General features: G+C 39.7%; 1 protein-coding gene across 1 annotated transcript in view; it reads right to left on the reverse strand.

Annotated features, from left to right (window-relative positions):
- Nucleotides 1-10,167: 10,167 nt before the first annotated feature.
- LOC139466662 (syndetin-like) overlaps nucleotides 10,168-26,420 on the reverse strand; it is a 65,178-nt gene continuing 48,925 nt past the window's right edge. The window contains exons 22-27 of the mRNA XM_071248258.1: nucleotides 19,929-20,025; nucleotides 16,147-16,305; nucleotides 15,334-15,455; nucleotides 14,530-14,628; nucleotides 14,310-14,400; nucleotides 10,168-13,678 (exon numbers count right to left, since the gene is read on the reverse strand). Coding sequence (XP_071104359.1) covers nucleotides 13,565-13,678; nucleotides 14,310-14,400; nucleotides 14,530-14,628; nucleotides 15,334-15,455; nucleotides 16,147-16,305; nucleotides 19,929-20,025 — 682 coding nt within the window. The 3' untranslated portion in view covers nucleotides 10,168-13,564. The remainder of the gene's footprint in view (nucleotides 13,679-14,309; nucleotides 14,401-14,529; nucleotides 14,629-15,333; nucleotides 15,456-16,146; nucleotides 16,306-19,928; nucleotides 20,026-26,420) is intronic.

A 26,420-nucleotide genomic window follows, 5' to 3' on the forward strand; every position in this document is an offset into this window, starting at 1 on the left:
GATAGATGAGTACACAACTAATCGTACATGTGAATTAAGCATAGCGTCTTATCACAACTTGTAAAAAAGCATACATTGAAATCGACAATTGAAAATTGCAGAACAACTTGGAATCAGTTCGTAGTGACAGAGTTATGTCATCCTGATGGGAGGACTGGCTGTACCTATATACGAGCGGCAAGAGGGCGATTCGATGCCGATTAAACATGACTTGTTTCTACTCCATTTCCCAAGTGCTGTTTGGATGCCTATGTGTAATCATAGAATTCTTGTCAGCTTCCAACGCAGCTCCTATCACCTTTTTAGTTTTAGTGGTGTACTTTTTTATTGCAAACCTAATTTTGTGTTTGAATATAGTTTATTGATTATTCATTGATCTTGTGTAGTCAGTTACTGATTTCACAACTTACTTCTCGACATAGGTTTAGTTTGGAATCACCATGTACCAGACATCAGGGGCTCTTGCGGGAGCTGAGTTCTTTTGACAAAAATGCTACATTTTAAATAAAACAGATCCGCTCTAAATTTGCCATTGTCCATCCTACCCTCGTTGCTTTACACAGGATTATTGTGAAATTCGTATCTGTTATATGGCGTCTATGGTGGTGAAATTTGCTTAGTTCCAAATGAGGAGACAATCAGGGTTTTAGATAAATCAGAAATGGTGGCTTCACTCAGCCTTGTTGCTAGGCCTTCAATGAGAAAAAGTAAATTTGGAATTATTCAGTTTAAGTTTTTTATGGAATGAAAAAAATTAGCAAAGCCAAAGCTGAATAATTCAGAACAGAAACTTTTGAATTAAAAAAGCTGGAAATGAGGAGGAAAATGACAGTGATAAGGCTGAAAGAATCTGAATTTCAAGAAAAAAGAGAGAAAACTGAATTTCTAACAGACAGAAGTGAGAGAGAATTCAGATTGAGAGTATTGCGAAACATAAATTATCCCTCCCCAAGTATCAGATCAGTCCCTCCTTTTCAAGAGAATGAAGTTGACAATGTCTTTCTTTTGCAGTTTGAAAAGGTGGCAAAGAGTTTGAAATGACCAAAAGACTAGTGGGTAGTGTTATTGCAAAGGTCATTGAAACCAATGCTCAAGAAGGCTATACAGCACTAACATGAAGTTAGATTATGACGAGATTAAAATGGTTATTTTGAAGGCTCATAGGCAACATTTAGGCATTTAATGAAAAGGGGTAATGCTACTTGTTTTGCCTTTTCTTGGGAAGATAGCTATAGTTGTGTTCACTTACCAAGGTTGTATGTTTGTAGTCTACAAAGGTGTTTCTAACAAATATTCTACCATTGTGTACCCTTAACTTCTAAGAAATGACTTGTTGAGTACAAACAGTGCAAATATGAAACATATATCTTTGGACTCAGTTTCGAGGGGTTTTGTCAACCTCATTTAGAAAAAAATATTTGTTACATTTATGACTACCTGTGACCCTTTTTCAGAATGTTCTGAGATAGATGACCTTTGTCATGTGTAATTACGAATTTCAAGAGAACAAGTTTTCAAAGCGCTATTGTCGTCATGGTTGAATTGAGATAAACTTACTGTTTTTTTTAAATTTGATGTTGTCACACTGTAGATTAGAAACCTCTTATTTTCACATTTGAAACCTCGCGCTAAAGCTCTTAGTCCCAAATTAAAATAAGACTACTCCACGGGGGGACGACGTCAACTTTTAAGACACAGTAGATTTATCTCCTAATTTTATTTATTTACAGTAGTCTGTTTTAATGATGTTGGTCAAATATCTGTAGTGCAAAATAAATGGCACAGGCTTCCTTTTCCAATATGGACCAGCGGGCTTGAGTACAGATAATATATTTGGGTGTTTGTATGAATTCTCCGTCACCATCACAAACCTATGTTAGACATGCCCCTATGCAACTATTACTTGCGTCAGTACACAATACAGAATACTTGTCAGGCTATGCTAAAAGGGGAACAATTGTCAAACTATCTTTCAAAAAGTCAAGTGCTTTTTGACACTCAGCTGTCTATCATGACCTTTTAGTTAGTTCTATTACTGGTTCTGCAATGTTTGATTTTTAGAATGAAACTAATGAAATGAAATGAAGCGAGACTCCTCTAATATCAAATGCTATCTGTATGTTTGATATGTTCTTCTATTGCCGAAAAATAAATATATCATCTGGGTATGCAATTGCTAAAGCACCTAAATCATATAGTACAATTATGTCTTTCTCGTCCATCCAAACAGTTGCCCGACTTTAAGTCTGGAGAGTTAAGGTACTGTGATTTTACTATCCAATAGAGCTAAATGTCATCGATTACTGCTGATGGTTGGGAAATACAGAACCATTTAGATCCATCACGCTGTCTATCACTACAATAACTCCAAGGTGACTTTCAAATCTTAATTGTCTTTGCATCTAGCATTTCATCTATTGCCTATCGACTGCCTTTATTTTGTTACGACGAATTCAGTCTAAGCCATCTTATCTGTGTTTGTATGACCTACTCCCATGTCACTGCTTGCGAACAAGCCATTAATTTTGTCCCTATATTCTGATGGCGCCTCTACGTCGCTGAGGAGATCGGATGTCGGTGTATCATATTTACTTTCTGTCGTGTGTCACTAAATTCTGTTCTGAAAATTCTCTACTTACATCTACTCTTACATGAAGCTAACACGCCGTGTTATAACTGGAATATTGTTCAAAGTGGCATTTTACCAAACTCACTCCATCTAATGTCATTCACGATTTGTTCATTTCATATGAACTTTCTCGTGGGCTTCCTCTGTGAAAGTTGTCCTAGCTTAAATCCTGTTGTGAGGATCCACTTTCTTGCATCTCCAGCAAAGCCTTGTGTCCTCTTGTCAACCCTTCCAGCACCAAAGTGATCAATTTCCATGGATTCATGATCCTGGTCTCCAAACACCTGCCACTAGCCTACTATTGGGACTAAATTAAAGTACTTCCCTCATGGCAACAGTTTGAGAGTTACCCCTCATGACCCTCTTTTATAATAATCATCTGCATATGCCAATCTACATTAAATCTTCTAACTGACGCTTCCACTATCGCTTCCCACATGCTTTCTCTGCTAAATTGAACATGTGCTCAGCAAATAGCTAAAGTTTCTATCTTGGCATTTGTCTGAATTTTCTCAAAAGCATCAAGGCATGCTGAGAGAATCCATAGCCTCAACAAACCGATTTGTTAATTCTGCCTCACGATGGTCCACGTTGCCTGAGGGTGATCACCAAGGTAACGTATACAATCGCTCGCTCGATCCTTTTTTGATAAATATGCAGCCATGGAAATCTTATCTACTGCCAAATTTGTCAACAACATATGTCTCTAAATTCTTTCAATTTATCCTGTTCTCCATCAAAGGACCCGCTCACATATTTTCAGACCAGCCATTTCTCCTTTTAAAAATGGTTAAACCATAATAAACTTATCAATGTAGGGCGTTCAGCTCATGCTACACGGTCCTAATTCATTTTAGGGATCCTCGTCACGAAAAGGCATCACGTATGTAACACATGCGACGGAGGGAGAGAATGTTTTTTTCAGATTACATCAGTTTCTTACATAAAATACGTTCAGAGAGCCGATACACGATGCAAAAGACTAGAGGATAGCTCCGGTTTGGCTGCGAAACTGTCTTTCGTTCCGGACCTCCTCTTGTTCTCTCTCTTGCGTCTCTCCTTCTCCGTCCCCGATCCTCACTCCCACTGGCCCTCGCTTCGCTCTCGTCGCCCTTATATATCGTATGGACAACAAAACATAACCATTAATATCCTAATATCTACCTTTACTTTGCCCTTCGTGACCCTGCGTCCTCATGTTGACCCGACTCTGCAAGCACCGGACGCCATTTTTCAGCAATGCTTGTCCCCACACACCAAGAGTCAGTACTGATTTCCTAGATCAACTAGTCATGAAGGTCACCGGATCTCTGCCCAACAGAGCATCTATGAGATGAGCTGGTTGTTTACGCCAGTGTCAATCAGGGCCACAAAACATGCAGCAATTACGCCAATCTCTTCAAGAAGAATGGGCTGCCATTCCACAAGGTGTCACCTACTGGCTTTTGAATTCTTTGGGTAGGAGGTGTCGCCCAGTCATTAGGGCAATGGTGAACACACACAGTGCTTGGCTTACAACTGCAGACGTCTTGACAACCACGTATGCATTTCGCTCTTGGCGGATACATTTGTTTTACAATATTTTATCTTTTTGCGGATGTTATAAATTCCTTGCATTTCTTTTAAACTGCTATGTGTACTTTAATTAGAGATAAAACACTATTGTTTATCCTTGGATTACATATAAAACGTCATATATACGTGTCTCTTTTTCTGGAAATGACAAAAGTAGGACAACAAAGTAGGACAACCTGAGAACGTAACTATCAGAGTTGTCAATGCTAAACACGCAACTCACCCACACGGTACTAAAATCATCTAGATGGTTCTAAGGTTTTAAGCAGCGTTCATCCTTACTTGCTTTGAAATTTAAGATTTCAAAGTGATAACGACAAACATGTTTTCTGGTTTTAAACGGAGTTTAGAACAGAAATTGTGTCCTTATCGTTTTCGTTGAAATTACTACCGTTGTTACACGAAGACAGTATATGAAGACAAGACCAGGCCCAAGGCATCATACGGTGTACAGAACGTAAAAATCACTGCATGCCTTTCGTGATAAAACCGCATGCACAGTCCAAATACGGTGTAAAACCAGATCCTGAATAAAATCTCACTCACTTCACATTATGCATGTTGTACTGCAGAAGTGTAGAAACGCGGGTCATTTCACACATTTGTAAATGTTTGTTTGTTCCAAATCTTGAATTCAGAACCCAGCACAGAATATGGCGATATGAAATATACCAGCACCAGTACGACATCTCAGACACTGTCTGCAACTCTTTACTAATTCGAACCACGTCCTTGCGGGAAAAAGAACCATCCATAATTGTACGGAGAAGATTTCCATACGATCAAGGACACACCAATTTGTCATCACATCCCCGTTTGAACTGTCTTTCAGTTGTTAATTGTCTCTGAAGCGGCCTGTCAAACCCTCCCAGACTCGATTAATTACAAGCCAACGCTTTTGTATTGCCGAATGCGCAGTAAATATGCCGTTTTATACAGTAAAATGCGTGTCACAAGTTGGAGGAAAGCCCGAAGAGATGCATGTATATTATATGTTGTATATATTCATTACGCTGAAACAATGTGTAAAAATGTAAACAGGGAGAGTCACGTATGTGTATCACTCTTGCTCAACACCTATTGCTATTTAGTAAGTGAAATGTTTTGAATTGAACTGCCAGACTTCATTAAATGGACATATGTAGAACGCGTCCAATCACAACTTTCTCTAAATAGGCGTGTGCCATGTGTGGTTAATAGGGGAGACATCCTGTTTCGCATATTAACCATACAAGATGTATTCAATATATATTTGTTACGTATTACACCATTGCCATCATTAAGATATCCTCATCAGTGCTGTATCAATTTAAAGAAATCACGTGGAAGACGCCATCCCACTGGACGACACTGGTTAAAGTTATTTTTGGATTTGCATTTGAAAAAAGAGGTGGGGGATGTAACGTTATTTCTGAAGGTATTTATAAAGGTTAAAATATTGTTTAAGATTGACATCTTTAGAATTCTTTGCTTGCTCAAGTCTGTGTTGGAATGTGAGTCATACTAACTACATGTTAACAGTCTATTTTATAGATGGGCATGATTAAGTCCAAAAGTTGCTTTATTTTCTCCCGAATGCAGACATTTCGGGTCGATGTGCTGTAAATGATTTTGAAGTTATATTCTGTTCAGTTCCTGAAAGCCATGTACTTTTTGATTGCTCAGTGTTCGGGTTAGACACAGTAAGCTAATGCGTGTAATATATTACTTAAAAGTTGTATCGCCAGCTTGTGTTATTTTCCATTCTAGTTTCTCTGACTGTAAGATGTTTGTTTGAATGAATGTCTCTTATATGTATTTAGTGTGTGTCTGCATGTCGCGAAGCATCATATTGTGACAACATATTGTTGAAGCAGATGATTCCTTTGCATGAGTAATAGCTTTACCGACATCAACATATGCGTTGATTGGAGGTTCTGATGCATTTTGAACATATGGCCCAAAGAGCTGTGGGTAAATATGACTGATGCAAGGTCATGTTGACTGTGCCTCTAAAGGAAGACCTGCACTCTGGTTATTTGGATGGATGATGTGACAAACTCATGTAGTCACCCAGTTGACGTAAGAGATGGTGTTCAACATCTCCATGATGACATTGTCCAGACCTCTAATTCTAGTAAGCTCTACTTACATCCAAGTGTTGAGCTTCTTAACCAGATCATAGAAATCTTAATCGATCGTAGGATGTATCGGGAAAGGATCGTCGTGCGTTTTGTACGCACTCTTTTTGATAGATGGCATCCCAAGTCTAATGTCTAATGTGATCCATTCAGTGAAGCTTCTATCTTGTAAATAACGTTGTCCATGTATGGCGGGAAGGGAAGAGTGAACTTCTTTAGTTTTAGAGACTGCGTCCTCATAGCCCTCACACTTTAACAAGAGCTTGGTAGGTTGCTCCTCCTTGTTGGTAGGACGTGAGGCCAGAATCAGGTGGTATAGTGCTTCATTAATTTATTTGATTGTGTAATCATTCGGCTAAAGTACTAGTGCGTCCTCAGAGATAGATCCAATTCAAAAGAAGTAGCAGTGTTGGATACGGAACTGCTCTCCCTAAGCAAGTGGCGCTGTGCTGTGATGACGTGGAGTAGTATTGTCTCAGTCGTCAGATCTGTGGCTTGATGTATAACTGTCTTCCCTTTGCTATCGCCATAAGCCTGACTGGACCACGTAACGATATGAGCGGGAGCACATTTATGAGGTCTCGGGTAACTTCCACGATAATCTCTTTCAACATGCCTGGTATCATGATGATGACTAGGTGGAGATTTGTGTCCTTCTCCATGACGGCTGCGATGGGATGTCCATTACAAAGGATCTTCCTGACGATGAGTGTGATAAGACGGGGATCTCTGAGATTCATGACGCTTGCTTATGACCCTTCTATTGTCCTCCGCACTTGGCTGTATGGATCGTAGCTCTTAGAGCATACCCTATCATACTCCACCGATGATGAAGTAGATCTATTCACATCCTCCTGTTGCGATACTGAATTGTTTAGATGCAATAAGTCGTGAGATACGGATTCAAAACGTTTGTCTTTCATTTCTATCATGGATGAAATGATTTATTTGTGAACTCACCGAGGTTGAAAGGAGAGCGTGGCATCGGGTGGAAATCAGTTGCTTTTTTCATGCCCAGAGGATCCACCGTAGGTGACGGGCCCAGACGCCCGCCAGTGCCTTTTTTCAAACCAGAGAGGTATATTTGCTCCTTTATCAATATGTAAGTGTGTGATGATATGCAAAATCTCCCCTAAAAAGGATTTTCCCAGTGATCATTCCCTTCTTGTCAGTGGAAGTAGATGTAGATGCTTTAGGTTATTTTGCTGACGACCTATTATTTCTAGAAGAGCTGCAATGCCACGCCTTGAAAAGCTTGTCAAACCTTTCTTTAGACAAATTATTGCAATGGTTGTATCCTGCATGTGCTGTTCCTGCACGACTGGCATCTAGGATGTGGATTTGATCTTGATTTGACCGCATCCGGAGCAAACACCAGTCGGTGATGTGGATGATGACTTCAGCTCCAACAATATTTTTTTCTAAACCAATTACTTAGTATACAACTCAAGGTTTGCTGAGGATCAAGTTTGGATCATAAACAAATCTAAATACAAATAATAAAGATTGAAATATCCCGGTTGGATGACCCCTATAGGACCTCAGTTTCATGATGAATGGACAGAGGCATGCAGTCATGAGCAAAATGTGCACAAGGTGCTTGTAAACCTGTGTTTGGGTGTATCGTGACAGAATCGTTGCACATCATTATCAGAGAGCCCAACAACATTTGCTAATGACGATTGCAACAACGGAATTCTCCTATGCTCCCTCAACGACGACGGCAGGTGTATAGGCATGCTTGAAACGGGTCAACAAAACGTCACGTTGAAACGATGTTGGTGTCAGCCAAATTGGGATTAGTGCAGCATGGAATCGATACCTGACCTTTAGATCAGCTACCCAGCGACATGTTCGACAGCGTGCCACCACACAGCGGCAATACTGGTTTCTCCTTTGTGAATGCCACTACGATCAGAAATGACCTGCAGAACACCAGTGGCGTTAATGTTTCTACTTCTTGAGGCTGGTCTCTGGTGACGGGGGGCATGCATTCGCATCCCACTGACCCACCATCACAGACAGGGAAGTTTGGATTTGGATAGACACAGACTTGGCTCCAGTACTATTCACTGGTGAATTGAGATACTGTCTGGACCTCACACATCGTCATGCCCGAGTGTGGTGTATACAACGAGAACGATTTCAGGATTCCAACACAACTAAACATGACCCTTTTGGAGTGGGCTCAATCATGATTTGGGGTGGAATCAGTAGAGCTGGAAGAACCGATTTCCATGTCCTACAACAGGGCATGATGACATGGGTTCGTTACCGTGATGCCATTCTGGAATGTGTATGTGAGACCGTCTGCTGGTATAATCGGGACGGAATTCATACTCATGGTCAGGGTCGTGGATGCCTATTTACATCATGAGACCAGGGTTGTGATGCCTATTTATCTGCACAACAACTAAGCGTGGAACAATCTTCCCTTGGCAACAATCAAGCGACTTATTGGGAGCATGAGACGACGGAGCCAGCCTGGATCACGTTGATCACATTCACGCCGCTGCGAGTTATTTTATAATGTTTTTTTTTTATTTATTTATGTTTAGGTTTTGGTTAGATACTCTTAGTTTGAGGAGTGATTAGACTGATTATTGGTAACATTGTGTTTGTTGGCATTGTGTGGCACATGACGTGTGGCAATAATTTTGTTCATTAAACATGTCTTCAATATTGTCTTTGGCTGTTTCAACAGATGTACACAATGTGAACTGTTCCCTTTTAAAGTGGAGATCCTTAGCAAACATTCAGTTGTATAGATCGTCCTTGTATAATAACCCGGATCTGCTGTAGATTGGTCTCAGCTTCTCTGTTCCGTCTTATCACATGATGTGAGTTAAGTTTACAGTGTGAAACTAAAAAGTAATGTTCTGTAGAAGAACCATGACTTTCTTCATGTGTGTTGCAGACTGATATGCTCTGTAGAAATATTACTTCCTTCAAGTGTTTGTGTGTTGCAGACTGAGATGTTCTGTAGAAATATGATTTCCTTCCACTATATGTGTGTTGCAGACTGATATGCTCTGTAGAAATATTACTTCCTTCAAGTGTTTGTGTGTTGCACACTGAGATGTTCTGTAGAACCATGACTTCCTTTCACTATATGTGTGTTGCAGACTGATATGCTCTGTAGAAATATTACTTCCTTCTAGTTTTTGAGGGTTGATGACAGAGATGTTCTGTGGAACCATGACTTTCTTCCAGTATATGTGTGTTGCAGACTAAGATGTTCTGTAGAAATATGATTTCCTTCCAGTATATGTGTGTTTCAGACTGAGATGTTCTGAAGAAATATGACTTCCTTCTAGTTAATGTGTGTTTCAGACTGAGATGTTCTGTAAAACCATGATTTCCTTCTAGTTTTTGTGTGTTGCTGACTGAGATGTTCCGTAGAACCATGACTTCCTTCTAGTTTTTGAGTGTTTCAGACTGAGATGTTCTGTAGAAATATGACTTCCTTCCAGTATATGTGTGTTGCAGACTGAGATGTTCTGTAGAAAAATGACTTCCTTCACATATATTGGAAGGAAGTCATATTTCTACAGAATATCTCAGTCTAAACACACATACACTGGAAGGAAGTCATATAATTCTTCTGAATATCCTACCTCTATTACATCATAGCCATAAATTCCTGTTTATGCTGAGCACCACGACAAATTTAAATAAATTTTCAACAGATGTCCTCTTCCATGAACCAGAACCATGACTCATTCCAGTAGATGTATGTTTGTTGCAGACTGAAGTGGCATCAGGAATCAATGAGGCTTCACTGATGATGATTCTAACTCTCTGTAAAGTTTAAGAAAACAAACATCATCAATATTTCCTGTATTTATTTGTATATACATTTTGCATATATAAAAACTCAATATAGTATAATAACATGTTAATTTACATTTGGTAAGATATGTTTGGACAAGTATTCAGTGTTATACTATAACAATGTAGCTACCATGGCTACCTGTACACTGTTTTTTTGAGTCAATATGTTTATTACAACCAAATTACTTCACTAAAGTAAATACAACAAATTGTGTTCAGACTCCTCATCTACTGTCACCAACAAGCTGAAAATCTTCTTCTAGTCCAAGGAACAAGACAAGCTAAGTATTGGCAGATCTTCTAACAGAATAATGTGTTACATATTCCTTCCTCAACACCATGAAATGTCCTTCAGTAAACATTGAAAACATGCTGCTTCCATTCAACTGTTGGCAGCATGAATGTGAAAGGAGATGAGATGTTTGTCCCCTGCGTAACTGCATATCCTGTTTCCAGTGCTTAATACTTGTAACAGTTTGTGTGCTGTTGATACAGAGCTTCTTATTGCTATTTCGATATCTTGTATGCATTATTCTCAATGTACCAAGGGAAATAAGGAAACATTGCATCTTACTACAAGCCTCACACATACCTGTTGTGAATATGTTACCGTAGATTACTAATGCATGTGTGATGTCTTGCAAGCAGCCTACCCATCCATTAAATAAATGAGCTTCTATACTGCACTGGGAATGGGAAAACAATTCTATTTCACTTCCAAAATGTCACAGTAACATGGGAAAGTTTCTTCCTATCCAGTCATATTTCTTAGGAATCTTGGCTTAAGCTATTAGGTATGATAACTGCCAGTTGAAACTGACAAACAATACAGGTGTTAATGAAATACACAGGATCTTCCATACACCATCACAGTTGTATTCCCACTTTCCCTTAGTCTTAGACGTAGAATGAGTAGAACAGCATTAGCTCCCTCAGACCTACACTGTGCATCTGGACATGAACATACTCACTATATATACAGCACAAAGTCATAGGACACTTCACACTAACATTAAATACTTTATCATGAGGACTCCCCAATGGAATGGTCGCCAACACTCTGATTACACATTCAGACAATGATTGAAACATGATTACACATACAGCCTTCAGCGGTATTAGAATTACATTGACGTCAATGTGCCATGCCATCTCCATGCCCTGATCCGAACTGATGTGTGGAAACACCTGTGTTGGTGCTGCACCATCATGGAGTACTGCCACCCCCTTACATCATCATGACAACAACCACCTTCATTACAATGAAGCAAGTGGTTGAACTAGCTTGTTGGATTGGTACCAAGGAACATATTTTCCTCTTTAATCTAAAACCAACTGTCAGAAATGTTCATAAACCTACTATTTATGTGAATCATGCTGGACAACTCATTGTGACCCAAGTGGGAATAAAGGTGGCGGCAATGACTAAGTATTCAGTGGGCTACCCCTGTAGCTCCTATTAGAGTTGCTATTGCAGGATTTGCATAATTTGATGAGTTCAGTTATTGGGAAGCATTTAGAAAGCATTTCATTAGTATTCTGATGTCACACCATGGGTGCCAACTGTCATCAAACACACCACAGCTGTTGACCTATCTTTCATGTTATTTTATACATAAACTGAATAATTTCATCTCTGTTGATTAACTCTTTTGACATTCAGAATACCAGAATTTCTCCTCATGAATTATTCCCAAGCATTTGGACTTGCAACTTAACATCAGAGGAGAAGATAGTGGCAAAGTATTTTCAGTATGGGCCAAAAGAAATTACAATATATTCAGCTGAGTTTCAATTTACTTATTCAGCATCAACCATTGAAAAAATTCATCACATGAACATATCTTTCCTGTGACATCCTCCTCTTGTTCTTAATAACCAGTGACATATTCCTGGTACCACTCTGACCTGAGCAGGGGAGCCTCTCTTGTCATGACTGTTCCAACAACATAAGCACCCTTTCTCTCCACTGCAGATGTGACCACAGCTCAGTCTGTTTCATTGGAATGAGCATGTCTTCTCGTTTCATAAAAGTTCTAATTTTCAGATACATCATGAATACACATGTCTTTGTTCTATCATGAAAATAGTTCACAAGATTGCATAATTCCCCAGGTCGGGGACAGTTCATCCACTGGGTGGATCAAAATGATGAGAAGGTGGAAAGTGAATGATTCCCTGATTAAAAACATCTTCTGCAACCTGAGAAGAAACTGCAAAATAAATCTCTTGCAATGAACATGTTTCAATCATAACATTTCATATTTTTCACAGCACGTCATTACACAGGTAGAGTTTCCTGTCAGCGTCTCTTTGATATGCAGTTTCCATTCTGCAGACAGGAACATGACTGCACACAACACCACTAACTGAATAGGAGCTTGTTTCTGCTGCTGCTGTCATCAGCTGTATTCAGCCACTGTCCAGCAAGTTGAATTCAGTGCATGCAGTATCCATGTTCCTGGAATGTTTTGTAGCCATTTGCTGAGTTAACTTTATTCACATACTTAATAGCCAGAAATTAAGGAGAAACTTTGTTGTTTTTCTGACTATCACGTTTGAAAGGCTTCTCAATCGCTGCATCTGAGGGGTGCAACTGATTGCCAAAATGTTATTCTCTACTGCCACACCCAAATGGATTGTCTAGTGACCTCAAATCCTTAGATGGCAAATGACGTAAAACATTGCAGGTTTATGGAGGGACATAAGTACAGATGACCTCCTGAACGATGCAGCATGGAATGTAAGTCCACAAACGAGTGATAACTGTTACTTGCAAGCACTACCCTCACCCAAATCTCAAAGCCCTTTTATTGACTCTAAGCAGAATGATACTAGGAGCTCAACATGAACTGATGAACACACACCTTGAGCATGTCTTGTGGAAACATCTTGAGAGATTTTTCTTAATGAATCAGGCATTATTTGAAAACAAGAAAACCCAAATTGTTCCTCAGGTTTCAGAGTAATGCTAAAATACCATAAACAAAATGTATCTTGGATAGTTCATTAACAAGGGTAAAGCTGTGAATGCCAGTGTATCGGGATATTTGTTCATATATAGATGAAACTGCTTCAATATCTGTGACAAGACACCTCATGCACTGTGTACACACAGGAACTGTAGTCAAAAACTGCCTGTTTCAGCCAGTTTTACACAACACAACTTCACTTGATGATTAAACTCAACATTCAATCCATACAGAAGCAAATTATATAGACTTAAAATGTCTTGTGTCTTTGGTACACATCAATCACCAGATAAATAGCATATATGAACTATGTGTTTGTGACACTGTCTGACTATGGAAAGTTGCACTACATGCTGCTGCGAGCTGGTCAAGAGACAGGCAGTGGAATGGTGGTCAGTTGGTCACATCTGTCCTGCTGGAGGTGGTGGTCAGTGCTACCTGCGGACACGGTCCATGTCCTCCACCACAGTAGTCAATCTTTGTCTGGCCTTCTTACTGATGTGGTCCACAGAGCTGATGAGAGCCAGGAGCTGCTTGTTGGAGTATTCCTGGACAGACATCAACAATATAGCATTTTGCTCGCTCATGACTGATAACAATAACCTCCTGCATGCGGCTCCCCTCAAACAACACTCGATGTTGTAAGTCATACAGTACCACGTGTCCAAGTGTCACATTCAAAGCAGAGTGTGTACACAAAGGTGAGGTGAGGTGAGGTGAAATGGGGTTTAATGTCATGTTCAAGAATATTGCACTTATACAATGGCGTGAATGCATGTGTGTGTGCATCTGCGTGTGCCAATCTGGGCTAATGCCAAATTTATAGTGCTAGCCCACTGATATACCATGCTTCAGTTTAACAAGAATACCTCAGACTCTGAGCCAACCAGTAATTGTTTTTGCCTCTTAATACCCAGCACCAAGCAGGGTAACAACAAGTACCTGGGATCAAACCTCGGACCTTCTGTCCTACCACTAGACCATGGAGGCAGTCTTGTACAAACAGACTCCCAAAAAGTGGAACATATCACAGATTCAGCGGTAAACATCAAGAGTTAGAAATGAGTGAGTGTTGTTTATCATCACACGCAGCATTATTTCCTTTGTATCAGGGTGGCTAGTAAACATGAGCAAGTAAACAAAGAAGCAGCTGTGAAACAAACAAGAGTCTGTTGATACCTTGTGATCCTGAAGCCATGTCTCCAGCTGGCTCTCAGGGAGGTAGTATGCCTTGATGTATGTCTCCACAAACTCCCTCTCCGGTATTGGCCTGAAAGCAGCAATCAGCAGTCAATACTGTGTCATAACAAAGAAACTAGGTATCTGTGTCCCTCCTGACAAACTACCACATCACATTACAACTATGATGACATGATACTACATAGGTGTCTGTACATACTTGATGTCTGTGATTCTGTCGAGCCTGGTGACAAACTGCTGGAAGTCGAGTTGCATCAGAGCCCGGCCCTCATTGCTGCACTTCCTGGCATTAGCGTACCTACATCAACAGATGTCACATACAGGTTTAAGAGTGAGTGAGTGAGTATGGTTTTACGCCGCTTTTAGCAATATTCCAGCAATATCACAGTGGGGGACACCAGAAATGGGCTTCACACATTGTACCCATGACGGGAATCGAACCCGGGTCTTCGGCGTGACAAGCGAACGCTTTAACCACTACGCTAACCGTCCGCCCCCACAGGTTTAGGATCTACCACCACAATTACATCACCATGAACAAGGTGGACTAGTCATAGCCATCACACAGAATACTGGTGTTGGAGGAAGATGACATGTGCAGTATGCACAACAATTACACATATGAAATACACTTGTATCAAAACAAACCTATGTATGTATAGAAGATATTATACTGCCACAAGGCTCTGAAGCTCACCTGAATTGTTCTGGAAAATTTGTAACATTATATCAGTCATAACTGTATTTGCAACAGTCATAACATAAAGAGCGTTCAAGACATTCCCAAAAGAGTGAGTGAGCGACTTGGGTTTAACACAGCTTTCGAGTCATATAATGGCATGTCAGCTTCATGTGGGAGGAAAGCCTGAATTGATGCAGGTCTTACACGTACACTACTTTAGTGAAACCCAAGAGCACAGATCATAACCGGGGTAAACCGGGATTCGGGTTTCTGGCCTGCCCAAGGAACGCAACTCTGCGACAGTTTTATGCTGTTCCTCACCCATCCACAAATGTCCTGTTGCAGAGTCGGACACAGTGTTCCCATAGCAGATCCATCACCACTTTAGGTATGGGAACACGGCGGTCAGCCTCAATCAGCTTCTTGTGAAATTCTACCAGACTCTGAAAAGGTTAATATTGCATACAACGTTTGTTCTACATAACTTCAGCACAAATAAATTCCAGGAACACTGTCACTATTTGCATAGTATGCAAAAACATAAAATACAACCAGCTGTGATTCATAAGTAATTGAGGATGACTCTTTGTCATAAAATTCTTCCTTGTTCCTTGAGACAGACCTGTATTGATAGTGATGTTAATAAAAAGATAAGGAAAAACAACAACATTGAGGCATTATCTTCGACAACTCCTTTGTGTGCACTGACCTACTTCAAGTATCACTGTCGGTACCACATGTCTTACTGCAGCCCGGGCAATATTCACTCGGCTTCTTGTTCATATCCAAAAGTTACATTAGTTGGTCCTAAGAACATGGTACAATGGGAGGCTGGGCGGGCAGCACCCAGAGAAGATTTTATCCTCTATTACTTTCAAAGCAATTTTAAAATAAATATTTTCTGGGGTGACTCATTGCATAATCCCCTAAACTCCCATAGTCTTCTCAGATGTGTGCGGCGCTATTTGAGGATCATGACATGGTGATGCTTTTCTTTATACTCTTAATAATATCATTATTAATACAGGTCTGTCACAAGGAATACATTTAAGAATTTAAGTGCAATAAGTCCCCCGGAGAAAGAATTATACAGAAATTTGACCAAGTACCTCCTGCAATATGTGTGTATCTTACCGCGAGTAGATGATCAACATAGTTGTTGTGCTGTGACATGATCTCCTTCACATCCCACCGCACATTGCTCATCTGTTGCAGGACAAACTCGTAGTCTATGGCATGCACTGCCACAGCCTTGTAGATAGGCTTCCGTAACTCTGCTGCCATCTTCACAGTCTGGGAGAACATAACGTGCATAATAATGCCTTATCTAACACAGACAGTAAAAACCTCAACTAGACAAGAAGATTGGTCAGCTGGATTTGAGTCAAACAAAAGAAACCCTTATTAGCCCACTGGCTATGTCAAACTAAAAGGAAAACAAATACTCTTCAAAAGAGAAACTTGACACTGACTTTCAAAATGTAATATAATGCGATTGTTTAAAAATAGGACACAGAAACCATAATTGAAACACTGTTTGAAGATCAATGTACACAATGTTCAAAACATTAATCGTGTCACCTAGACAGACACACGTACACGATACAGTTAATGTCACAGGGGTAAATAAAATGTCAGTATCGGTTGTGCACACCACGTGCATTAATCACCGCTTGACACCGACGACCCATAGATGCAATCAAGTTATCATTAACACGCTGTTGGATATGCTGCCATTCATGCTGAAGTGCATCAAGAAGCGCTGGAAGTGTTTGGGGCGGTGGATTCCTTCTGAGAACGTGTCGATCCAACTCGTCCCACAGATGCTCAAATGGGGACAAATCTGGTGACCGGGCTGGCCAAGGTAATGTCTGGATGTTGTTGTGCTGTAAGAAGTCCTGACAAACACGTGCCATGTGCGGTCGAGTGTTGTCCAGCTGGAACTGTCCGCCATGAATGTTGACGTGAGGAAGAACGTAAGGCTGTAGGATCAAGTCTCTGTAACGCACACCTGTCAATGCACCTACCATATGCACGAGAGGCGTCCTACCACCGGGATTAATTCCGGCCCATACCATGACACTCCCGCCGCCAAATGAGATAACCTGCTGCACACGGTTGGGGGGCGTAACTTTCACCCCGACGCCTGTAGACACGTGCGCACCCATCAGCACGTGTGAGTAGGAAACGGGACTCGTCAGTAAACAGTACATTTCTCCACCTTGCACGTGTCCATCTAACCCTCTGTTGGCACCAAAGCAGAAGATCCGCCAGATGACGTGGGGTCAATACATGATGTCGAACAGGTCTTCGTGCAAAAAGTTCAGCATCCCTCAGTCTGTTGGGTACTGCTTGATCTGATATTCTGCGTACCCCAGGGATCTGCGTGGTTGTAGAAGTGGCTGTGGTAGTGCGGTCTCGGAGGTGGCCCATCTGGATGTATCAATGTTGTGCTTGGGTTGTCACCCTTGGTCTTCCTGACCTTGGTCTGTCGCCAACTCTGTTGGCGTTGTTGTATCGAGTCCACAGTGCGGAGATTGTCTGTCTGGATACGCCAAAGTGCCTGACAACTTCTTGCTGAGTTGCTCCATCTTGTAATCTCCCAGTGGCGTTGTTCCGTTGAGCTGCATTCAGTCTTGGCATTCTGTCAAAGCCTCTACTGCCGTTATAAGGACCGTATGAACAGCCGCTGATGTGGATTTAAATACCCATTCAGCAGGGGGGCCTGCATGCCTAAATGCAGGATCCTGTGCTGCACGTTTTTTACAGGCGGTTGCGTTTGGATGAAGCTGTAAAATTGGATCCCCAAACGCTACGTTTATGTGCTTTGCATGTGTTTTCGCACACATCGTCTTTCTGTTTGACTTATTTGGTTCTCATTTAATGTATTTTTTTTTAGATATTTGGCAAAAAGTGGTTTTACATCAATGTCAAGTTTTTATTTTTGAAGAGTATATTATTGTTAATAAAATTATCAGAGTTTGGTGTCACAGTTATCATCATGTTTGGTGTCATAGCTATCAGCATGTTTGGTGTCACAGCTATCATCATGTTTGGTGTCATAGCTATCAGCATGTTTGGTGTCACAGCTATCATCATGTTTGGTGTCACAGTTATCAGCATGTTTGGTGTCACAGCTATCATCATGTTTGGTGTCACAGTTATCATGTTTGGTGTCACAGTTATCATCGTGTTTGGTGTCACAGTTATCATGATTGGTGTCACAGTTATCAGCATGTTTGGTGTCACAGTATCATGTTTGGTGTCACAGTTATCATGTTTGGTTCCACAGTTATCATCATGTTTGGTGTCACAGTTATCATCATGTTTGGTGTCACAGTTATCATCATGTTTGGTGTCATAGCTATCAGCATGTTTGGTGTCACAGTTATCATCATGTTTGGTGTCACAGCTATCATCATGTTTGGTGTCACAGTTATCATCATGTTTGGTGTCACAGCTATCATCATGTTTGGTGTCACAGTTATCATCATGTTTGGTGTCACAGTTATCAGCATGTTTGGTGTCACAGTTATCATTGTGTTTGGTGTCACAGTCATCATTATGTTTGGTGTCACAGCTATCATCATGTTTGGTGTCACAGTTATCATCGTGTTTGGTGTCACAGTTATCATGTTTGGTGTCACAGTTATCAGCACGTTTGGTGTCACAGTTATCAGCATGTTTGGTGTCACAGCTATCAGCATGTTTGGTGTCACAGTTATCAGCATGTTTGGTGTCACAGTTATCATCATGTTTGGTGTCATAGCTATCAGCATGTTTGGTGTCACAGTTATCATCGTGTTTGGTGTCACAGTTATCATCATGTTTGGTGTCACAGTTATCATCATGTTTGGTGTCACAGTTATCAGCATGTTTGGTGTCACAGTTATCATTGTGTTTGGTGTCACAGTCATCATTATGTTTAGTGTCACAGCTATCAGCATGTTTGGTGTCACAGTTATCATCGTGTTTGGTGTCACAGTTATCATGTTTGGTGTCACAGTTATCATCATGTTTGGTGTCACAGTTATCATCATGTTTGGTGTCACAGTTATCATGTTTGGTATCACAGTTATCATGTTTGGTATCACAGTTATCAGCATGTTTGGTGTCACAGTTATCATCATGTTTGGTGTCACAGCTATCATCATGTTTGGTGTCACAGTTATCATTGTGTTTGGTGTCACAGTTATCCTCATGTTTGGTGTCACAGCTATCATCATGTTTGGTGTCACAGTTATCATGTTTGGTGTCACAGTTATCATGTTTGGTATCACAGTTATCATCATGTTTGGTGTCACAGTTATCATGTTTGGTGTCACAGTTATCATGTTTGGTATCACAGTTATCATCATGTTTGGTGTCACAGCTATCATCATGTTTGGTGTCACAGTTATCATGTTTGGTGTCACAGTTATCATGTTTGGTATCACAGTTATCATCATGTTTGGTGTCACAGTTATCATGTTTGGTGTCACAGTTATCATGTTTGGTATCACAGTTATCATCATGTTTGGTGTCACAGTTATCATGTTTGGTGTGTCATGTGTCATGTTTATTCTCATGTGACCTGTCTTCATTGGAATTTTTTTTTTATCATCTGGAAACCTCATATCAACTGAAGCCTCACATCACCTCTGACCTAATACTTTACAGGTTAGTTGGCTATCAAATTCCATATATATTTCCTTTTGATGCAACTAATAATTGCAGCTGGTTTCCATGTTAGTCAAATACATTCAATATTTGCCAAAGGGTGAAATAATAGCTGTAGGGAGACAATGGAACTGCAACATTGTATAACCTTTACAGGCCCAGGACAAGTTGAGCGGCTGGATAATAAGCTTGAATCTATTGAAGACAATTGACCCCAGCCCTGAATAAACCTCGCTGCACCTCACTGACATGGTTACCTGAGAATAAAACTGTTGTAAGAATGCTTTCTTGTTTGGTGGGATCATGTCCTCCAGGAATGGTTGCAGAAACTCCAGCTGCTCTCCAAGGAACACACTGCAACAAGAGGCAATACACTCAACAGCCTTCCTAGTCATAAAAACACCAGTAAAAACATTAGGCTAAAAAAATAATATTCTTGGTTCTCAGGCACCGCCGCAACATCACAAAGTCCGCCACACGTTTTGTTTTTATTTCCATATAAAAAAAATTATGACCCTGGCAGTGAAATGCTTCAATAGTTAAAAACAGTGTGATCCAATACAGCGTACAGTTACTTCCCTTTACATGTGCACTGCTTTATTGCTTTTCTCGTTTCATGGTCATGGCGGCAGTAGGAGTTTGTGTGCTTGTTTTGCCATTTGCAAAATGGGTCAACGAAATAATGAAATTTACGATAAAACATCACAAGACATAATGATCTACAAATTCAATGGTATTTGTGTACTATATGCCGGACATTGTTTCAGAGGCAGAGATTAAGATTACATATGTTTATGTCTCGTGAAATAAGCTCGAAATAGCAATCTGCTGTTCACACATTTTCTACCCGATCGATGGGTGATTTTTTTTAAAAATACTTAATGTCATGGCCAATATCATAACTGAAAAAAAAATTCAATAGTGATAGGAAGACTGAAGACTTTGTATCTCGAACGACTAATGTTCGTTTCAAGGCGAGTTCATGGTGAGTTGATGTGATTTGCCAATCAGTTCATACAAAGTTTCGCCGAAATTAATGTATAACAAAACTGAATAAAATCTTGAATAAAAGTAATATAATGGAGTACAAGCATAATTCCAGATACACAATGAACACTCTTCTAGCCAGATAATGTAATAACAGGACTAACTTGCATACTTCAGTATGGATTTGTTATATGCTTCTTCCGATGTTGCATGCTCGCAATAACATCTTCCCGTTGTGAATAAAATCGAATATATTATGCACACACTGGAAATCAAACTGTAGTCAAATATTGTATTCCAGTATTTTAGGCATCAAGGAATACATTTATGTAGGGAGGCCCAACTGTTTATTTGGTTATATACTAGTTTGAACAACAAAAAAAAAAAGGCTGCCAGCCAGCACAAAATTTTCAAAAGCCATTGCCTGAAAACCATTTCTTTTATTATTTTTAAGCCTTAACATTGCATTGCAGGATAAGATAAAAAAAATTGTAAATTTTAAAAAAATTGTATATTTATATCACACACTATGCATTTCTTCTTATTCTTTGATCCTGGTGTGGAAACATCCTAGAACAAAGTTTCCAGCTTCAAAAACACCACTCACCCCAACACATCCCGTACATCACAAAGTCACCACTGTGATCATGGGTCATGCACCACTGAAATCCTGTGTGACACGATCCAAGCGACCTGATCACCTGACATATCCAGCAACCTCATTTTCAATCTAGAGCGTACAGGCTGGTGTAACTGTGATGCGGGGATGGTTGGGTGGGCGTTTAACGTGTGAGATAGGATATGTATATAAAAGTACAATTTATTAGAAAATATACAAACTTTTAGACTTATCCTATCTAACACTATGCATTTATCCCATGGTTGGATGGTGGGGCGCAGATACCCTTGCCTGTAAGGACCTTAACCCCCTGGATGCCAGAGGGACATATATGTCCTTCCTCTACAACCCTCGCTTTGAAGTCGAATAAAATTCAAAATACTTCACCCACACAAATACACTTCACAGTTTTGAATAAGGTGGGAAATTCCCTGTTCTGTGATATCATCCACTGCCATTTTAGTCCAAGCAAAATTATTGAAAATGACCTCTGAAAATTAGGTACATCGTAAATGTCGCCATTTTTTTACACATTACGAAATCACCACCCATGGCGTTATTTACAGCATGTTTTGAAATCTAAATTTAGGATATTTACTCGGAGAAATGAATTTCAAAAATAGTATATTAGTGATCACGGGTATCTGTATTTTATGAAATCACCAATGATCAATCCAAAACATCTCCGATAACCCGAGAATCGTTTCGAATGTTTTGGAAAATAAGCAAACACGAACGCCGAAGTGAACTTTCCGCCATATTGGCTAGTGTTTACAAAATCACGTTTGAGGTACACCGGTTATGAGGCGCCTGTAACATCGCGTATATTTCAAACTTAGCTGCCATACACACATCCTTGAATTCCTCATACATTTTAGAATCAAATGACCAATGGTCTTTGTCACCATACAAAGTGGCTGGATGAAATCAAGCAAAACATGTCAGGTGTGAAAAGGAACGCTGTGCTCGAAAAACTGCACTTGTTTGAAATGTAAACAAAGCAAAATACAGATTTTACACAGTGTAGCATTTTCTCCAATTTAGAGCTATCCATTCGTCTAATCTTTCAAGACATTGGCTCAACATTTTCAGAATATGCACGGAAAGAGAATAGTAGGAAAAATTAGGGTATTCAAAATAGATACATTGCAATGATTTGATATTTTCAACAGAAATTGTCAAAGTTACCGTCCTGTGTGACGCCATGACTGACGCAAAATCACGCACAACAACAACGGTATTTATCGGAATTTCTGCCTATTTCGGCTCTTTTCGATGAAGATTATAAGAACAAATAACAGTACATAGATTGTCAAAATGTTTCTGATTACTTACATGTCACATTTATGTATATGCGATCCCTGAATCAACGAAAGTCCCCTCGTAAAATCCCGCGTACTGTTGACAGTGAACACGCCATTTTGTAAAAGTCGGTCACAGTTAGTGATGTCATACGTCAACATTGTTGTACATATTTGGTAATTTCTTTGAGGTGAAGGTCCTTGAATGAGAGTGCACACGATCATTGTATCATGCTGTTTACAGTTTCAGTTATGATGTAGATTTTGCATATGTTTTATACATTTTTTCACACAATTAATTTCCCTTTGGATATTTGTCAATGTTCAAAATGATATCATACGCAAATATAAGACACAACATGTATGAACGAATCTTTGATAATCACCTGTTTGTTTGAACATTGTTTACATAACAATTGATAGGTTTTTAGTGTCGAATACGATATTTCTTTCCTTTGAACAAGTGTTACAAGATGAAGCGTAAAGGTAACTGCAGCATGTACGTATTTCTTGGGATGTGTAATAGTCAATATCATAAGTTCATATAACCAATGTCTTTGAATAGCTGTTTCATTTTATTTTATAACTAAAAATGAATAGTTCTATGTTACTTTAACAAAATGGATAATATTTTTCGTAAAAAGATATGCACACATTTCTGAAATTGTCTTGGTCTTGGAATTTTTAAAAAAAAATTTTGTCGTTTGATACACAGAGCCGTGATAGCTAATGATTCGCCAGGTGCGTGTTAGCCACAAACAATTTACCAATTATTCCTCTTGTTTTGCATTATATAATCAATGGGTTCATTCTTTTTTCAATATTGTGATCACAGGATATTAAACTGTTCACTTTATTTCTCCAGGAATTGTAAAATGTATAAAATTAAACCCATGCCAAGTACCCTAGCTGTTGGTTCAACCGGATACGATTATCCTGATAATTCTATACCAATAGAGCTTTCTTCGCATCTTTTAGTGTGTAATTCTGAGACAAGATGAAGAGAAATAATAACAATATATGTCCAATATTGAATATAATTTGGTTGTTTTGAAATATTATTTTGTGTATTTCATTACGTAAATTGATGCCAAACAGGTGCGTGTCTTGTCAAATTAAGACACACGATAAACTAGCTAATTGTTTACATATTCAAAACATTATTTAATTGTAAAAGCAGTCATTTTATGTTGTGTCGAAAAAGCGCCAAATTCTGTTTTACACATCAAGATTTTCCATATCATGAACGAAAATTAGGGGAGATATATATTAATCAAAATACCAGAGTCATCTTTCTCCGACGTTATCAAAGACATAAAAACAGCCATGACGTCAAATAGAACGGTGTTTTTTTTTTTGTTATTTCATTACATTTGATGATAAGGCTAGTGCTCCATTAATAATGGTGCAACATTAGTCAAATTACACTTACACATTCAGGAGAATGTTGGAATCTAAGGACTAAGTTATAGGTTAGATAGGGCCATCCATTTCTCTTTTACCACTTTTTTATGAAGCACGATTTCATCATTTCTTATGTTGTTTTTTTTACAACTAAACGTATACAGTTTCTTTATCGATATTTGTGTTGGAATAGTTTGGTTCCTCGTGAACAAAACACCACGAAAATATATTTTCCTTACCCACAGCTAATTCTCACCAAGTGACCTGAGTTACAATAAACTAGTGCTAAGCTTAGCGGAGTTATGCCCCTTTTCTTTGTGCGTGTGTAACCTCTCTGTCGCCTTTAGACATCATAGTGAAAAATCAGTTTTCGTCATTTACGGCAAGCTATTTTTGGCATTGCATGTTTGTCATTATACATACGCATATAACTGCATTTGGTATATAGTTATGTCGTTCAGATATTAGGCAGTATTTTGTTCGCTCACAGATTCCGTAAAGCTTGTAAATAAAAAAAATCGTCACACAGTACTTTTATCGGTGTACGATAAAGAGCGGAGAAATTTACTGTTTTTCAAGGTAGAAAAAATTCTCGGGCAACACTTAGAAGTGTTTTTTTTTTAAAACCGGTTCAATATTTGCAGTTAACTTTACACCATCAAATAGGAAATTTAATATTCTCCACCTCTGCATAATTTTATAGCCAGAGGTAGATCGGGTGCCGCGTGAGCGCAATTCTCGCACAACCTTCACTTTTCCGATCTTATGAAAATGTGCGTCAGAAAAAAAACTCGGCATCCAGAGGGTTAACCGTGAGATATACACAAGGATTTTACAGTAAAAAACTGGTAATTACTGGTAAACGCGAATGCTGGTTACAAACACACCGTCCACGGAAAGTAGGTTCTACAAGACAGACCTCACACATACGATCCCAAGGACGTGAGGCAGACCAGCTTGGCATCTCTTTTTTCGCTTCGTCAAACCAATCTAGCTCACATAGAGATTGAATAAGGTAAGGAATGAGAAGAGGAAACGATTGACAATACATGTTTTTCACACAGGTCATCAATCAACTACTGAGACATCACATGCGCAAGACAGAGGTGAGCAGGTAAAGGATCGGGACACCATTTAAACAAATGGCCGCACAGGATGGTAGCCTCTATTGATCTGAAGTCCCAACAGACAAACATATAAACCCTCCCTTTGGAAGCTTGTCTGGGAACCCTGATTGAACATAAGCAATAAAGAGAATTATTGCAATATATATATGCTGGATACCAGACGCAGTACTTGTAGCCCCCGGGGCATCCTCATCTGCGCTGTGTGGCTGCTGTGAGGTGTTTGGCCAAGACAAGAGGGCAAAAAAAATGAAGACCTTGGAAGTCGGCGACTGAGATATATCGAAAGTATTGGGAGGTAAAGACTGTATCAGAACGCCAGAAAAATCCCCCCATGATGGCTGAGAGTGTGAAATTACTATGCAATGCGCAGGTGGAATCCACTGCCCTCATCTCATGAGGTTTAGAAGCAGCTGGGGAGGTAGTCCCACAAAGGTGTAGGCCCTGAGGATGATAGAAGGCTGCCAAAGGAGATGGTGGTTTGACATACCTCTGAAGTTTCAGCCATCGATAAGGAGATGAAAGACGCTCGCAAGAGCGAGGTGAGCTCTTGAGATGCCTTCAAGTAGACTTTCAAGGCTCGGACTGGGCAAAGCGAGAGATTGTCCACGTCATCAGCTCCCAATATCACTGAGAGTGGTGGATGGTGAATAGACAACCATGTTGTCCTGGGAGCTGAATCTTAGCAATAAAGTCCCAGCGCAAGTCCAGGAATACTTACCTTGTTGAAGATGTTGGAACCGGACTCTACCGATGTCTGAGCACAGATCAAACTAACATGGGCTGCAGTAGCCAGCGCAAGTAGGATGTAATGAGTTTTGAATGTAATGAGTTCAAGGTCTTATCCACAAGTGGTTCACACTCAGCCAAAGATAAGTGATGGAGGAGTGGGTGAGTGAGTGAGTATGGCTTTACACCGCTTTAAGCAATATTCCAGCAATATCACAGCTGGGGACACAAGAAATCTAACAATAGTTATCATTGTCTATAATCCTAAGAAAACTATTCCTGATGTAATAGAGGTTGTATTCTTAGAATTATACACAATGATAACTATTGTTTGATAATTCTTGTGAATACCCTACCTCTATTACATCATAGCCAGTATACACCAGAGGGAGTGGTGGGATCTAGTATCTAGCATCCCTTAGATATTTGGCTCTTGTGAAGTGGGAATACAAGGATTGTATACAAAAGGGACCAAACGGGATATGTCTAATGACCTAACTTCTAGGCTAGACATAGAGAAAACGTCATATTATGAATATAATATACATATATTTAGCCACAAATGTGATACTTAGACATATTGTG

Source organism: Haliotis cracherodii, unplaced genomic scaffold (assembly GCF_022045235.1).
Source record: "Haliotis cracherodii isolate W230 unplaced genomic scaffold, xgHalCrac1.p SCAF_19, whole genome shotgun sequence".
Classification (NCBI taxonomy): domain Eukaryota; kingdom Metazoa; phylum Mollusca; class Gastropoda; order Lepetellida; family Haliotidae; genus Haliotis; species Haliotis cracherodii.